This window comes from Dromiciops gliroides, chromosome 4, assembly GCF_019393635.1.
Source record: "Dromiciops gliroides isolate mDroGli1 chromosome 4, mDroGli1.pri, whole genome shotgun sequence".
NCBI classification, from domain to species: Eukaryota; Metazoa; Chordata; class Mammalia; order Microbiotheria; family Microbiotheriidae; genus Dromiciops; species Dromiciops gliroides.
Window position 1 is genome coordinate 42,279,919 of NC_057864.1, and position 17,390 is coordinate 42,297,308.

Sequence of the window (17,390 nt, forward strand, 5' to 3'; positions counted from 1 at the left end):
AATTATAGGGGTGATCCCTTCTATTGCTTCCCTAGACAATGGATACTGTGGAATGGAGGGGGGTGGTCCCCCCTTAACTTTAAAGGTAACAGGCATGGCAGACTTAAGGAGCCCCACCTCATTAGGGGATGAGGCCCATAAAGACTCAGGAATGTCAGAGGGGATTTTGGATACCTCCCCTGCTGTTCCTTGAGCTTCTGTAAGTAAAATTGGTAATAAATGAACAGTATCCTCTGGCAATTGTAAGGAGACAGCCCCATCTGGAGCACAAGATATGGTTGCTCTAAGCTTGCAAAGGAGATCACGACCTAATAAATTTACAGGGGCATCAGGCATGAGTAAAAATGAATGTTCTACTGTTAAGGGCCCCATAGATACCATGCGAGGATTCAATTTTGCCACTCTCTGGCTCTTTCCTGAGACTCCCACTACATTCAAATATCCTACAGGTCTACACCCAGCATCTGGTTTGCTTACTAATACTGATTTAGAGGCTCCTGTGTCTAGCAGACAATCATAATAAGTCTCCCCCACTTTTAAGGTGACATGTGGTTCATTACTCTGGGGAGGTGAATGGACTGGCACAAGTGCATTCAAAAAATCCGGATCTGGGAATATATGGCTTTCATTATCTATGTTCCATTCCTCCCCAAGACACCATCATTCCTGTGTCCTCTTCTGAGGGGGTTCTTGGTTACCATTATTCTGGTACTGCCTTTCTGTATTCCTCCAAAAAGATCTATTTCTATTTTGATTTCGCCTGTAATTAGAATTAGAATTTCTTCTCCAAGTCCTACATTCTCTCAATTCATGCCCCTCCTTACGACAGTAACAACACACCTTAGTGTCCTTGCTCCGGTATCCACATGGCTGACTAGTAATCGCTGGTGCCAGAATGCTCTGTTTAGGGTGATCTGGATCTTCCTCACGTGAGTCAAAGACATAATTTGCAAGTTCCTTAATTCTATCTACTGAGAGATTTCTCCAGTCTGGACATTGTTTCAGAAAGTATCTGCGTATTTCTGGCAGTGAATTATAAACAAATGTGTTGAGAATGATACAGGAATCTCTTAAATCTACTGGATCCAATCTGGTGTACTGTCTAGCGGCCTCACAAAGTCTATCATAAAATCTGTTTGGTCTTTCATTAGCCTCCTGAGGTAGGCTTAAAAATTTCTGCCAGTTTTCTGGTTTTCTAGAGCAAGATTCCATTCCCTTCAGAAGTGTTTCTCTAGCATCTTTTAATCTTTGGAAATCCCTATCATCATTATAATTCCACTCTGGATCCTTTAGAGGCCATTCCACATCGGCCTTACCTTTCGCAACAAGGGCATTTCCTGCTGAGATAACATCTGTAATCTCAGTTGGGGACAGTAAAGTTTCCAAAAGGCAAGTAACATCAGCCCAACTGGGTTGATATGCATTAAATATAGTCCTTAACTGTGAAATTACAGTGTTAGGATTTTTCTCAAAACTAGGGATGATTGATTTCCATGCGCTCAAGTCACTTGGTCTAAAGGGGCTATATTTTCTGACTTGAATTGGCACTCCCTTCTTACTATGTTCTATAGCTTCCTGCAGAGGGAGTAGTTTCTGCTGATCTGATTCTGAACTTGGATCATCTCTAGTAGAAACAGCCATTTTGAGGTCTCTCTCCATATGTGAGAATTTCATTTCGAGGTCTCTCTCCATATGTGAGAATTTCCCCCATATCATAACAATGATAATAACAAAAACAATGATAATAACAAAAACAAAAAAAAACCAAAAAAAAATAAAATCCTTAGTCGTATGAACTATGGATGTGGTATTAAAAGGTATTTCAATTGCAGGCATAAAATTTCTACTTATATTAAACGTATTTTCCCAAAGATTCTCACGTATACTATTATACAAAAAACTTTTTGCTGCCTGAATGAGGAAAAAACCAATAATGTTATGAAGGACCATTGAGTAAACTATTCCTCTAAGTCGGGATGTTATGCTGTCCCAATACATTCCGATGAGAAAAATCAAAGGGATAGTAGAATATTCGAGCATCTTGCCCTTTAAACTGGGCTGGCTTTTCTGTTTAAAGCAAGACTCTTAGAGGCTTAAAGTCTTTAAGGGAGATTAGACAAAGGGAAAGTCCGTGGGGGGGGGGGTAATTTGGAAAATCCACCGAATTGGCCGGCTTATGGCCAAACTAGGGAGGGTGGGAGGGTCCTTAAGGTCCCTTCGGGGTCGCCAAAACTGTGAGATTTAAAATTGGATATTAGATCATAAATCTCCCCTACTTAACCTTTCCCTTAATTTATCTCCCAAACTAGTAAATGGAAGCAGGTTTTGGTTTTCTAGATAGACCTTTTTATTTATAGTTATGATAGTCACAAGGTGATGTTGGTTAGAAGGATAGGAAAGTAGAAACACAATACAAATCGTCTTAAGTCTAAGCTTAGTCTATATTCCTTATAACAACTCACCAAACCGACAAGGCCACCAACCGACAAGGCCACCAACCGACAAGGCCACCTTTGGAGAGAGAGAGTCCGTGCCGCGCCGTCAGGAGTCCCGCCAAGCAGGCAAAAAAAAGGCCTCTCTCCTTTTCTCCACCCCGGAAGTCCAAAAAAAAACCCGGCAGGCAGTCTGACATGCGCAGCAGGCGCACTGTACCTGGCAGGCAGTCTGACATGCGCAGCAGGCGGACTGTCCCCGGCAGGCAGTCTGACATGCGCAGCAGGCGGACTGTTCATCTCCTCCCCAAAAGGGTGGTCCTTGAAAAACTGGCGTCTTTCAGTTATCCTAACCGACTGTTAAAAACTTTCATATTTTACCACACTATGAATTGCTCATGTTATCCACATTTACCCTGCATATTTCCAATGGGGTAGAACTAATCACTATATTTCATATATATTATAACTTTGAATAGTGTGAATTTAAATAATAGAAATACATCATGGAATTTGTTATTTGCACTAATCAAAAATTATAAAATATCAGAAAATTAAAATTTGAACATGTAGTTCAGAATATTCAGAAAATAATTCAGTTAATAGAAAGTCATATCATAGGTCTAGTTAGACTTATTTGGTTATAAAAGTTTATCTATTCCCCACATGTTCAATTCTGTCAAATTGTAGAATTCAATAAGTTTGCTTGTATAAATGGAGTTTAAAATGTTTAAAATTTTAAAAAATAAATTGTTATGGGGAAATTGAGTGTTTATACTATCTATTATATATATTTTTTTGTTAAAACATTTTGAGGTACAAAATTTATATGTCATGATTCCAGCCCATAGGTGGCTTAAAATCTCAGTATGACAGCAATATGTAAGTCATAACTCAAGGAAAAATAATATTTGTCTGACTGTTTAGCTAATATTGCTTTATACTTTTCCCTGCTAGGATGTAATTAATATAATTCATTTAACGTTCACATAATGTTGAAATCTAATGAATAATAATTAATACAACAAGGCTTTTAAATGGTTAGAAAGTAAGCATAAATACATATCTATAGTTATTTTGTTTTATTATCAAAATTTCAGGTTTCAGAAGAAATAGAGAAAATGACATCCCGAGAACAGGCTTTACAAACAAAAATATCAGACCTGGAAAGTGAGCTTAGGAAAAAAAATGAAGAACAAAACCAGCTTGTTTGCATATTGAATACTGTGAGTGTGGCATGTTTTAATTTCTTATTGTAGAAAAACAATAAGCTTTTCAATGACCTTTGTATACTTTGCTTAAACATTTAATAATGTATTTCTAAGTAATGAAAAGCATATGGGCTAACAATATCATAATTTAAACAATACGTTAACTCCTGTAATAAGGTAGCATGCAATGTCAAGGTCTTGCAAAAGTGACTGTGCTATACTTCCTCCTATTCCACTTTCTCATTACTGAGAAAACTGCCCAGTATACTTTTCCCATGTCTGTTCTGGGCTTTCCCTTAGTGCTTTTTTATTTTATGTTAGCCACTTCATGGTATTTATAAACTTAATATAATTAATTCCATATTAATTAGCTTTTTTGGAAACCGTGCTAAGTTGAAGATATTTAATTACTACATGAGCAAGATAGCCCAATATACCTCTAGTATGTATGTTTAATTTTGGATATTTTTACTTGGCTTTATTTCAACCAGATATCTAGATTAATACATAGGTTGCCTTTGCTTTGCCAATGAAATAACAAAATCACACTAACTTTGTCCAGTCAATCCTTTTGTTTTCTTTGAAATATTATTGACGCCGTTCATATGAGACCCTTTTATATCTAGGATAGTACATGATTAACTTAACTAAAAACAAGTTATCTAGAGATGACATAGAGAATGCTATTGCATTATTTTCTTCTAGGAACCAGAGAGTCCATGAAATCGTAGAATCCCAGAATTTTAGAGGTAGAAAGTACCTCAGCGGCTGTCTAGTCCAACCAACCCCTGGAAAAGAATCATCAGCACAACAGGCCTGACAAGTGATTATCCAGCCTCTGCTTGAAGACTTCAAATAGGGGCATCCTACTGCCTCTCCTGGCAGTCTCAGCCCCTTTTGAATGACTCTGATCATTAGGTTTTTTTCTGCATCAAGCCAGAATCTGACTCTGCAACTTCCTCCTGTTGGTTCTGCCCTCGGGAGCTCACCAAAATCAGTCTATTCACTAGTAACCCTTCAAACACTTGAAACCATCTATCATGTTTCTCCTGGGACTTCTCCAGGCTAAACGTCCATTTCCTTCAGCTGATCCTTGTGTGGCTTGGATTCCAGGCCCTTCCCCATCATGGTCGCTCTCTTCTAGGTACTCCTTTCCCTTCTCATTGTCCTTCCTACAGCATGATGCCTGTAATGGAACACAGCACTGCAGATGCGGTCTGGCCAGAGTGCCGAAGCACCATCCACCTCATTATTTCTAGAGGCCTTTTAAAGTGACACAAGATTAGATCGTCTCTATCGACTGTCATATCACACTGCTAACTCATATTGGCCTTGTAGCCCTCTTCAACTACCAGATCTTTTCCATTCAGAGCATTCCTAGCCATTCCTTCCTATCTGGAATATTTATTTAGTTGATTTTTTTTAAACCAAGTGTAAGATTTTTCATTTATCCCTATTTAATTGCATCTTATTCAATTCACTTCAATGTTGTAGACTCCTGAGATCTTGACTCTGCTATCCAGTGTATTAGGAATCTTTTCTAAGTTGGCATCATCTGCAGGGTTGGTTAGCATGTCCTCTATGTCTTTTTCAAGTCACTGATAAATACAGGTGTTACATAGCCTAGAGCCAGACACAGAGCCCTGCAGTTAGACTTCCTTCTAAGTTGATATGGAATCATAATGAATATTTTGGGGGTCTGGGCATTCAGCAAGCTCTGAATTCATCTGACTTTGTCATCAGCTAACCTACTACTTTCCATCTTTCCCACAAGAAGATCTTTGTTAAGATCTAGGGAAATAATATCTATGGCACATAGTAGGCACTTAATAAATGTTTACTGATTGATTTCCATGGTCTTCTTGTTTTGCAACCCTGTGAAAAAAAGAAATAATTGTCATGACCTGTTCTTGATGAAGACATACTGATTTTTGTAATAACCATTTTCTAGATGTTTACTAAATAAATATTTAATGATCTGTTCTCAAACTTTACTAGAAATAGTCAAAACTCATTGGCTTCTAGTTTGCAGACTCTGTCTAGTGTCTCCTTTTTTGAAAATTGGGACATTTGCCCTTCTCTGGTCCTGTGACACTCTGATATCACTGCAAATCCCTTCTTCATAGTCATGCCTGAGGATGTGGTTGATCTGGGCTACCCTCACTGGGCTTGTTTTGAATATCAACTCTTTGTTTCCACTTTTGTTTGGTCATTTATTCCCTTAGGCTAGTCAAACACCAAGTGCCAATTGGGCTGCTTCATCTTCTTCCCATCTGTCATCAAGTGACAGTCTGTTCCTTTCTTTAGTTGTCCCTACAGGCCTTTTTTGTCGTTTTCTTTGTCTTTAAGTCTTCTTTCTTATTCTGAATCATACCTAGTACTGGAAAAATAACATTGTTCCTTCCCTTCCTTTTTCCTTCCAGAGGGAAAAGATGGAAAACTGAAGAGTTCAAAAGTTAAATGATTGAAAAAGGATTTGTCATTTATTGAATCATCAATAAAAATGTTAATAACATTTTCATCATGACCAAGGTTCTACCCTTTTTGATCATTTTAACATTGTTGTGATTTTTAAGTTATTCTTAATATTAATTTGATTTTCTAGTTACTACAAAATAATGATTAGTTTTGTATAAATGAAGCCACTAAATAAAGCAGAAAATATACTGAGATGAACTAAATCATGTTTTCTATTTTTTTCTAGGCTCTAGGTAAAGATTTTGATGCTAAAACATTTCATATTTATTTCATCATTTGTTATGAATTAAATATCTAGATATGTTTAAGAATTGTTTGTTAAAAAGATTACCCTCCTCTCTTATTTCTCACTCTGGTGGACACATAGCAGACGACCAATGATTGCTTCCTTAACATTTTTACATGTATTTCCTACTGCTAAACTCTTTGAAGGCAGAGACTCATTCTTGTACTTAGTCCTGTAGGTATCACCTGTGCACAGCACCTTACATGCATTTATTGATGATTTGACCATTCAGTAATTGAGTGCTGGTCACTACAATCATGGACACAGGACGGTTGAGAATTAGAAGACAGTGGTTTCTTCCAATAGCGCTAACAAGGACATGCGCCTCCGAACCTGCCCTGAGCCTTCTTCTGACCAGTAAATTAAAGCAGAGAAATCTATATCCCTTTGTCCTGATTTTCCTAAACTGACCCTTGTGTGCTGTGGCCAGAGTTCACAGGAAAACCCAGGACCCAAGTGAGATTCCTTGCGCGGAGCAGTGTTGCTCGGAGGATCCGGTTAGGTTATAGAGAAGCCACTTTACAAAATACAAGTAAATGGCACTTGATTCCTTGATATGCTGTAGAAGCTGTGGGCTTTATGTCACCATTGTCATAGCTCGCATTTATATAGCACTTTAAGAGTTGGTAGGTGTCCAAAGTGACTTGCCAAGGGTCACACAGCTAGTGAAGTATTAAGTGTCAAGGTAGGATTTGAACATAGAAACAATGCCTAGCTGTTCCTGCAACTTGCTCTTGTTCTGAAGTACGTTCAGTAATCACATATAGTAATAAATATGTAGTAGATAATACAAAAAAAAAAGAGTTCTCTGATCTGCTCAAGAATGAAGGGTGACTTTCATTTTGAAATTTCTCTTATAAAGTGAGGATACTAAAAAGAAAATAGTCTTAGTGTTAAGAACAGGTAACTAAAAGAAGTATGTAGTTTTATTATATGCTAATTTGCTCTTGTGGTAGAAAATACAGACTGAAGAAAAGTGAATAGACTGGTTTTGGCAATGTATGAATTATGTTAAATGGTAATGACACAATGTCAAATATGCAGTGGACCCTATTTATCATGCAAGTGTCAGAGAACAGAAATTAAGCCTCTCTTCTTGAACAGCTAGGTGATATCCAGACTGTTTCTGCCTCATTTCATTTTGGGAATGTAACGAGAATCCAGGTGTAACTGAGTGTTTTAATGAATCCTATTATAGTGGGCTTCTACATATAAATAAACAAACTATAATGAGATTAATAGGAAATAAGTCAAGTCTTTTCTCCCTGCCACCTCTTCTCATACTTACCCCCCGATACCTCCCACCACCACCAAAAAAAATTATATTTTGCTGATAAAACCTTGTTCCCTTTTTTTTTTTGGTATAAATTGTATCACTAATGCATCTTTCACTTTTTTATTTAGAAGGAACACCACCAGGAAATATGTTTGAAAGAAATACAACATAGCCTTGAAAAGACAGAGAATCAGAATGAGAGTATACTGAATTATGTACAGTTTCTTAAAAACTCTTATGTAACCATGTTTGGGTGAAATAATTTCTATTTCATTTGATTCCAGCTTTTCTTTTGATTTTTATTATGGATCCCAAAAGTGATTAGGTTAAAAAAAATTACCATTATGCACCAATAACATCAGTATGTTGTGAGTTTTGGGGGAGACCATGCACATGATGGGTAATTGATGATTCAGCTAACACTGGATAAAACAAGATGGATGTGACCAATTTTTTGTGATCGGAGAATACTTGTTGAAGTACTTTTGGCTTCAAATGTTTTGGTTATGTTAAAGAAGAAACCTGAATCATATTATTTCATGAATGCATAGCCCAGTTCCTTTTCAGGCTGTAATGATTCTAGGCCCAGTTTGTTCCAGACCTGCTATAAATTATAAGGCTGAATATATTGATAACAAAAAAATATCTGTCTGGATTTTAGTTTTTGGTAGTTGTAGTATAATATACAGATAATTGAAAACTCCTGAAACACTTTGGTTTAATACCTAGTTTTGTACATGTGCTAAAAATGTCATTATAACCCCTATTTTATATAAAAAACTTATAATTGTCATTAAATAGTAATCAATGATAATAAATGATACTTTGTGTTGGAGTCCATTTTTTATGGAAATTAAACATTTGTACATGCATTATCCTCCTTGTTTTTTAGGTATGGAAGGAAACCTCTCCCAGAGAGACAGGTAAAAGAGACTTTCTGGTATGTGGCTAAAGCAGAACTTGAGTCCAGGTCTGCTAGCTTGAAAACCCAGTATTCTGTCTGCCCTATTGTACTGTCTATCCCTTCTGTTTTATAAAATCGTTTATAGAGTGCTGTCTTCCACTGATCAAGTTTCAACCTACTTTAGTAGGTTATGCTCTTGAACTTGTTTTTCCCATAATTTGTTTGATGCCTTTCACCCTGTGAACAATCTTATACTCTCAGAATCTGGCTTGTTGAGACTAGTGATGCTTTTTGTTACAATGGGAAAAGTTCACTTGTTCATTTAAATTAAGCCTACAGTAGCCATTTTATCCTTTAGGTAACAAACAAACCTGAATTCTTGAGTATATAGGGGGAATTAGGATGATGTTATTTAGACCTAATGGGGACAGTGGATTCTGGCCTATTTCTTCCCTTGGCCAAAAGAGGTTCATGGTACATCACAGAATTGTGGAGCTTCTCCCCCAAATCCATCTTTTTTTTTTTTTTTGGTGAGGCAGTTGGGGTTAAGTGACTTGCCTAGGGTCACACAGCTAGTAATTGTTAAGTGTCTGAGGCTGGATTTGAACTCAGGTCCTCCTGAATCCAGGACCAGTGCTCTATCCACTGTGCCACCTAGCTGCCCTGAAATCCATCATTATTAAATGACTGTGAGACTTCTTTCTCCAAGTGACCTCCCCTGTGTTCTTACAAGATTTTTGGCCTCATTTTTTTTCTTATAGCCCATGAAATATTCAAAGACACGTTGCCTGAAGCAAATTTGTTACAGAGCATCTTTGCAAAAGTGAAGAAGACACCTTCAGTCCCAATCTCAGTATCCCTTCATTGGGTAAACAGAAGGCCTAAAAACTTTTGTAAATAGGCAAAAAGAAAGAAAGCAGTTCCTTACGTATTCTTGTTTCAGATTATCTAAAAAAGAAAAAAAAAAACTCAAACCAGACTTTAATGAAAATCATTTTTAGAAGAAAAAAAATTAACGAAAATTCCATGTGTCTGTTTGGAATAAGAAATATTCTCCTTTTAGGCTACTCTTGCAGAGAAAATCGAAGTTTCTATCCAAAATGTAATTTAATATGTCTAGTTCGTTATCCAAGCTAGCTGTGGTGATTTCAAATGACAGTGCCAGAAAGAGAAAAAGTACATTATTAAAAGCCTTGTATATTTCTTTCCTTAGGATTTCAACAAAGATTTTATTTGTAACGTTTGAAAACAAGTTTGTTCTTGCTTTTGAGAATCCCACCATTTTCTTCTTGCATTGGTGTGAGTTTAGTCCAAATCTATGCCAATGTCAGCATGTTGGAGTAAGCTCTGGGTTTGGACTCCAAAGAGATTTGTATCTTGGCTCTGACATTTACTAGCTGTGTGACCTTGGGCAAGTCATTAAACTTTTAATTCTGTTTCTCCATACATGACAAAGATAATTGTATTATTTACTGTATTGGGTTCTCATAAGGAAGTGTTTTTATAAATTGTAAAAGACAGTAATTGTGAGTTATCTGTATCTGCCTTTCATCAGCATATAGCTGTTGAAAAATAAAATGGGATGCGTTGGCAATCCTCTTTTAGTTTTCTAAGCAACAGCTGGATGAGCGTTTATCAGATATATTGTAGTGGAAATTGTTGTTCTGATACAGGTTGAACCAGCCCCTGCCTGGTGTTCTGCAGACATCTTTAGGACGTGTCTCCTTGCTTCAACCTCCATCTTGGATCTGGTCCTCCAGCTCCCACCCTGGGGCCTTGGGCTCCTGACTGGGTGAGAATCCACTCTCTCTAGCCTGACCCACTGTCTGCTGCTCTTTTCTATCTGCATGCCTTTCCTTCCTGCCTATTTCTCCTCTATCCCCACCTCTGCCCACACACCCTTTGTACCAGAGGGTGCTCTAGGTAAATCCATACTTTCATTCCTAAAAGGAAGTGTCAGTTACCCTAGGCCTGTACTGCAATCTCTCTGACTTCCTAGGTGATAACACACCTCCATGCCCCTTCTCCTTTTATATGTGTTGTTTTTCCTAATTAGAATGTAAGCTCCTTGAGAGTAGGGACTTGATTTTTTTCCCAAGATCCACAGCACTTAGCACAGTTTTAGGCACATAATAAACACTTAACCAGTAAGGTTTGTTTTTTTTTTCCCCATTCATTCATTCATTGCTTAAGATACCTAGGAATTCTGAAAGTAATTCTTTAGTTCTTTGATTTTGTGAGCATTGTAACTCTAAAACCCACATTTCCTTCTCTTCATTTTTTTCCCATGGAATTTTCTTACTCCATCAGGTTATGATTCTTTATAAATTATATTTAAAAGGCAGCTCAAGTGATAACCTGGTGGTCCATAGACACTAAAACAAAAGGAAAGGAAAACATGTATGAAAAGTGAACTCAAAAAGACACAAAGGCGTGGCAATCTTTGTTGGTGTTTAGAATAGATCAGGATTCTTAAAGCCTTCAAAATATGAATCTGTTTAAGTTAACTATAATCACTTACTCCAAATACTTCAATGGATCTGTGATCTCATTACTGTAATTTCTAAAGATGTTGGTTATTTATGTCTTCTCATCAACCCATCTATATCTTCCCATAAATATAGGGGAGGTGAGGCCCTGTTACAGTGGGTCTACTAAATTGCATGGGTACAATAATAGCATTGGTTATCCTATAGTGGCTATTATTCCTTGCTTTTGCTCCATGACCAGCCCACTTCCCCCCCCCACCCCCCAATCCAACACCTTTTATATTATAGTTTGTATATCACTACCTGCAAGTCCGTGGTTCATTTATGCTTATGCCCATGATAAGTTATAACATCAGCAAACTCTGCACAACAAAGTTTAGTAGATGAAAGTGGAATGGAAATTGAAATTAAAACCAAACTTCTTACTCTGTCCTTCTCAAAGCCTACTCCAGGGCCCACCAAGTGGTATCCAATGAAAGTTAGGCATATTCATGTGAAGGAATGACAGGTCCAGAACTTTATTTTAAATGTCTATTTTGGGGAGTTTATAATGAGTTACAACACTGGAAGTGACTCATATGACCCTAGATAGAGACAGATTCTCTAACATTGGGTCAGAGAGTGGGATTCCCATCCCAGTACCAGGGGGAAAATCCCTGTTAGTGTCCTCTCAAGTGGTTAAAATGACCAGGGCTCTTGTGATTCATGAATAAAGAGACATAAGGAAGTACCTATGTCTGTATCAGCCAGTGCAGCTCTTCCAAGTCCTCCCAAACACTTTGTTTTGGGGGCGGGGCAGGGCAATGAGGGTTAAGTGACTTGTCCAAGGTCACACAGCTAGTAAGTGTCAAGTGTCTGAGGACCGATTTGAACTCAGGTCCTGAATCCAGGGCCAGTGCTTTATCCACTGCACCACCTAGCTGCCCTTTCCCAAACACTTTCACAGAGTGTCTATCCTCTGAGCTGGAGGATGTCTGCTAGACCTCTTGACATTGCATGCATATGTCAAGAGCATGCAGGGTGCCTGTTACTTGGCCTTCTTGTTGCATGATCAACCCATGTTGATTTTTGATCATGCTTCTCCCTGAAGACCGCCTACAATCTTTATTGGTCATACCATGTGGTTCCCTGTGTCTACTGTACACCTTTCTGGTAACAATAGCAACTTTAATTCTTCAGAGGTGGTTGTATCCCATGTCATGGCCGTGATATTTGAGATCATATTTGTAAAGTACTTGCACACAGTAGGCACTTAAATGTTTATTCCCTCTCCTACAACATCAGCAGAAGAATTTTGAGGTTAAAAAATAAGTCTTTGTTTTAAGGTAAAGCTTATTTACTATGGGACTTCCAAAAGGCAATTCAGTCTATTATCTTCCCTCTATTCAATTCTAGTCTAGCCATTGTCCTCACCCTCCTCATTCTCCTCCCACTGCAATGGTGGACTCTTCTCTTCCAGCTGCCACAGGCCTTAGCACCTTTCTACATCACTTCCTGACCATCTCCAAACCACACAACAGCGGCTCTCAAAAGTGTGGTCTGGGAACCTGAGGGGGTCCTTAAAACGCTTTCAAGTAGTCTTTGAGGTCAAAACTTTTCATAATAATACTAATCCTTTTTTTTTTTTTTTTGTGGGGCATTGAGAGTTAAATGACTTGCCCAGGGTCACATAGCTAGTGTCAAGTATCAGAGGTCAGATTTGAACTCAGGTCCTCCTGACTCCAGGGCCGGTACTCTATCCACTGTGCCACCTAGCTGCCCCCCTGTACTAATCCATTTTAATGTCTAATTCAGTAAACACCAATGGATGTAATCCACAGCAGTAAATCAGGTGGGGACCTTCTCTTCAACTTAGGTAGAGCCCTGTGACTTGCTCGGGGTCACACAGCCAATATGTGTCATGGGCAAGGTTTTGGACCCAGGTCTTCCTGGCTTTGAGGTTAGCTCTCTATCAAATACATCTGTTCTCTGACAGCCTCCACCAGCTGCACATACAGAAGGAAAGCACAGGGTTATAAAACAGTTGGTCCTAGCATAGATCTAAGATTATCATCCCTAAACCAAGCATGAAGGGCCCTGGAAGACAACAAAAAGGTTTGAGAGGGGGCAGCTTTCCCAACCTACTTTTTCATCAAGAGACCCAGCCTTGGGGTCCCATTCTTAGGGAGGGGTCCTCACTTTTAAATGCGTGTGGAAATTTATTTTGATTTGGGGACCCTATCTTTAGGCTGAGATTAAAAAGCCTTAGGCCCTCAGGGTCTCTTCCCCTTCCCCTCTGCTTCAGCTGAGCCGAAGAGCCCCGTGGGCTGTGCAAGACGCCAGGTCAGACAGCTGGGGAAAAAAAAGCCCCGAGCTCCCTCCGACCTGAGCAGAGCTTTCTGAAAGATCCCGGCTAGCCTGTGCTGAGGCACGAGCTGCTCGAGCACCCCCCCCCCACCAGCCACAGCCCTGGCTGGCGGATTAGCTTGGTCTGTGGGGGCGCAGGAAGCCTCGAGATTTGAGTGGAGAGAAGAAAAGGTATTATATAGACCTGGGAGTGAGATTAGAAGGGATCTGTCAGGGGGGACAAGACGAACAGTAACGCAGGACTAGGAGCAAGGAGGAAAGGCCAGCAGACAAGATTAGAGGGGCGACAAAGGCGGCAGAGGACGGAGCAGACAGAACAGGAGGCAGGTCAGCACAGGGCACAGGTTGGAGAAAGTGAAGATTAAGAGGAGTTAGAAGAAAGGAGCTGAGCAGGGAAAGTGTGACATGCCCTGAGGCCGGAGGCGGCTAAGGCCCTTATTGTATTCAAGAAGTTTGGCACAGCAGGTGGGAAAGAGACTGCAGCAAAGCAGTCAGGTTGTACATTTTATTTCCCTGTATTCTTAATTTGAAATAGTATCTCATAAATAAACTCTGCTTTGATTATTTAGTTAAGAGGCTTCTTAATAGTTTGCTTATCAATTTGGGAGTGGAGCAGTGTGGTGGAACTTTATAAATGGCTCACATTAAATTAACGAAGTCAGATAGCCAGTTAGTCAACAGTCCTAGATTAAGTACCCCAGTCAGGTTAGCCCCCCAAATTAGCGACTAGTCATTTAAAATCTTTTCACATGCGTAAAGGGCTCATGCAACCAAAACATGAGAACAGCCATACGCATGTCCCCTCTCTTCCCTCCCTCTTGTAAAGCTTTTTGTGTTTTTTAAATGCGTTATCAAATGCCTGCTTCTCGGAGGTAGAGACTTTCTAGCCTTCTTGTATCTGTCTATCCAGCGGTTAGCATGGTGCTTCATGGATGCTTTATCATTCATTCATACATCGTCTTTCCCAAGTTATACAAGATGATAGGTTAGTTCTATGGGTAGGCCACTCAAATGGCATATCATGTGGCAATCAGGAATTATTTACATACTTTGTTTCTCCTGTGTGGATAATTTTGCCAAACTTTAAAGTGATTTCGAGTCTCCTTTAGGGGGCTCAGTGATATTCTGTGGCTTGATGTTATCAGCATGATCTCATTCACAAGCGGGGGTCTGGTGGGCCTTGCCATATAAAGAAAATCTCCATTTCATTTGCACTCTGGGCTAGAGGTCCTTCATGACTTTGGTATGTATCTCCTTATTTTCTGTCTTCATGAAATTACTAACCAAAGGGTTTTCAGTCATCCCTATTGAGAAATCTTTCAAGGAATCTGATAAACATTCCTAGAAGATACTTCGTTGGAGGAAACCCCTCAAGGCAGCTTTTGGCTTACTGAATCAAATACATTATTAAAAATTATTTAAAAAATAATACACAATGAAAATGTTGAGATCTATATTCTCTGACCTTAAAAATGGGGTTCCCTATTAAAAATTGTTTGTGAAAGATTGATTGTTCCCTTCTCTTTTCCTCTGAATACCCTCTATACATAAGTAGGATGTTCATACAATGATTTTGTAGCAATGAGAAGGTAGGCAGATGGGTCAATAATTGATGTTCTCTTAATTCTCTTTTTCAGTAGTAACATTGTCCTTGATTTTCCCCCCTCCATATGTCTATCCCTTCCCCTCTTTCAGCCATCCTGAGAATTGATGCTTTAATACCCTCAGAGTTATGTCCTCTCCAGAAGAGACCTCCTCTGTGTGTCAGACCCAGCCATTTTTCCTGCTGAATTCTCAAGTGTTAGCTTCCACTTCCTCAGCTGTTGCCATCCAATTGGTGGTTCTACTGCTGTTGATGGTGAAAACAATATGTTAGAAATGCTGACAGATCCTATACATTTTGTGTTTATTGTTATCACCCAGTGTTCTCCTTAAACAATCTGTTTTTTAAGTATTATTTTCCAGTTACATATAAGGATAGTTTTCAACATTTGTTTTCACAGGATTTTTAGTTCCAAATTTTTTTCTCCCACCTTCCCTTCCCTCCCTCCTCCCCAAGACAGAAAGCAGTCTGATACAGGTTGTATATGTACAATCACATTAAACATATTTCTACATTAGTCATCATGTGAAAGAAGAATGAGATCATAAGGGAAAAACTTCAGAAAAGAAGGGGAAAAACAGTCCAAAAGTAGAAACAGTTTAGTTCAATCTGCATTCATAATTCACACTTTTTTTTTCTGGATGTTGAGAACATTTTCTATCATGAGTTCTTTGAAACTGTTTTGGATCATTGCACTTCTGAGAAGAGCCAAGTCTATCACCATTGTTCTTCACACAATGTTGCTGTTACTGTTCACACTGTTCTCCTGGTTCTGCTCCTCTAGGTCAGCATCAGTTTACGTAAGTCCTTCCAGGTTTCTCTGAACTCCTCCTGCTCATTGTTTCTTACAGCACAATAGTATTCCATTACATTCATATCCCACAACTTGTTTTTAGGTATTCCCCTATTGATGGGCATTCCCTTGATTTCCAATTCTTTGCCACCACAAAGAGAGCTGCTATAAATATTTTTGTACATGTGGGTCCTTTTCCCTTTTCTATGCTCTCTTTGGGATACAGACCCAGCAGTCTTCAAGGTACCACTGGGTCAAAGGGTATGAACAGTCCCATAGCCCTTTGGGCATAGTTCCAAATTGCTCTCCAGAATGGTTGGATCAGTTCACAGCTCCACCAGCAAAACATTAGTGTTCCAATTTTTCCACAGCTTCTCTAACATTTATTATTTTCCATATTAGCCAATCTGATAGGGGTGAGGTGGTACCTCAGAGTTGTTTTAATTTGCATTTCGCTGATCAATGGTGCTCCTTAAACAATCTCAGAGTCATCTAGGAGCTTCGAGATATTCTTCTTGCTGATTTGTGAGGCAGTGCTGCTAATGGCTTCCCCCTCTCCTCTTCAATAATTTTAGCACACTTTGGGGGTTCTCATCTAGTTTCATTTTATCTGCTTCTAAATCTGTCAGGGAGATAAAGTGTTAGTTGGTTAATACAGTTGGGGGTGTGGGGGTTGGCCTTATTGTGGCAATTCTTTTTTTTTTTTTATCAGCTCCTGGAAGGCAGGCACTAAATCACTTTTGTTTCCACATCTCTAGGGCCTAGAACAGTGTCTGGCATCTAGTAGGTGCTCAATAAATGCTCATTGGCTGATTGACTAGAAATATCAATGTCTGCTTGTAATGAATGTAATTGGCAGATAATACAAATCAGGGCTCGATTTATTGTTTTATTGATTTCTAGACTTACAAAAGTGATAGAGGATATATCAATACTTCAGAATAAACAGAATAATGCAGAATAAAATGAATCCTGGGTCCACCATTTTTTCCTTCAGAAGAAAACAGGCTGACCATACCCCTTGGTGTAGGTAAAGTTGAATGAAGCATAGAAGCTGGCCTAAGGCATCCAGTTAAGACCTCAGTAGATGTCTCAGTCCTTAAAACAGTAAAATGCCCCTTTGTTTGTGAGCATCATATGTCCCTTAAGCTGTTTTTAGTTTCCTCACTTTGGAACTTTCTTTCTGACAGGCATTTCAGGAAGAATTAAAATTCAAAGGAATTGAGTAAAGTTAAACAGGGAGCTGGTCTTTCTCATAGACATATTGTGATACTGCCCTTTAATGGGAAGAGAAGCTGAGTGGGTCTCTTGATTAAAGCTGCCCTCTCAGTATATAACATGTTTGTAGTCTTCTGAGGTCCTCCTTGTTTGGTTTAGGAATGATGATCTTAGACCTATGCTAGGACCAATTATTTTATAACCCTGTTATAAAATGGGAGCTGTTAGAGGCTTTCAGGGAGCAGATGTGCATAATAGAGAGAGAGAGCTAACCTCAAAGCCAGGAAGACCTGGGCCCAAAACCTTGCTTGTGACACATACTGGCTGTGTGAGCCTTGGGAAGTCACATCACAT

The 17,390-nt window shown here is 39.0% G+C and overlaps 1 protein-coding gene across 1 annotated transcript in view; it reads left to right on the forward strand.

Moving 5' to 3' along the window:
• Positions 1–8,427, forward strand: part of ODF2L (outer dense fiber of sperm tails 2 like) — a 47,670-nt gene extending 39,243 nt beyond the window's left edge. Inside the window, exons 16-17 of the mRNA XM_043999631.1 lie at positions 3,533–3,658; positions 7,812–8,427. Coding sequence (XP_043855566.1) covers positions 3,533–3,658; positions 7,812–7,940 — 255 coding nt within the window. The 3' untranslated portion in view covers positions 7,941–8,427. The remainder of the gene's footprint in view (positions 1–3,532; positions 3,659–7,811) is intronic.
• Positions 8,428–17,390: the final 8,963 nt, after the last annotated feature.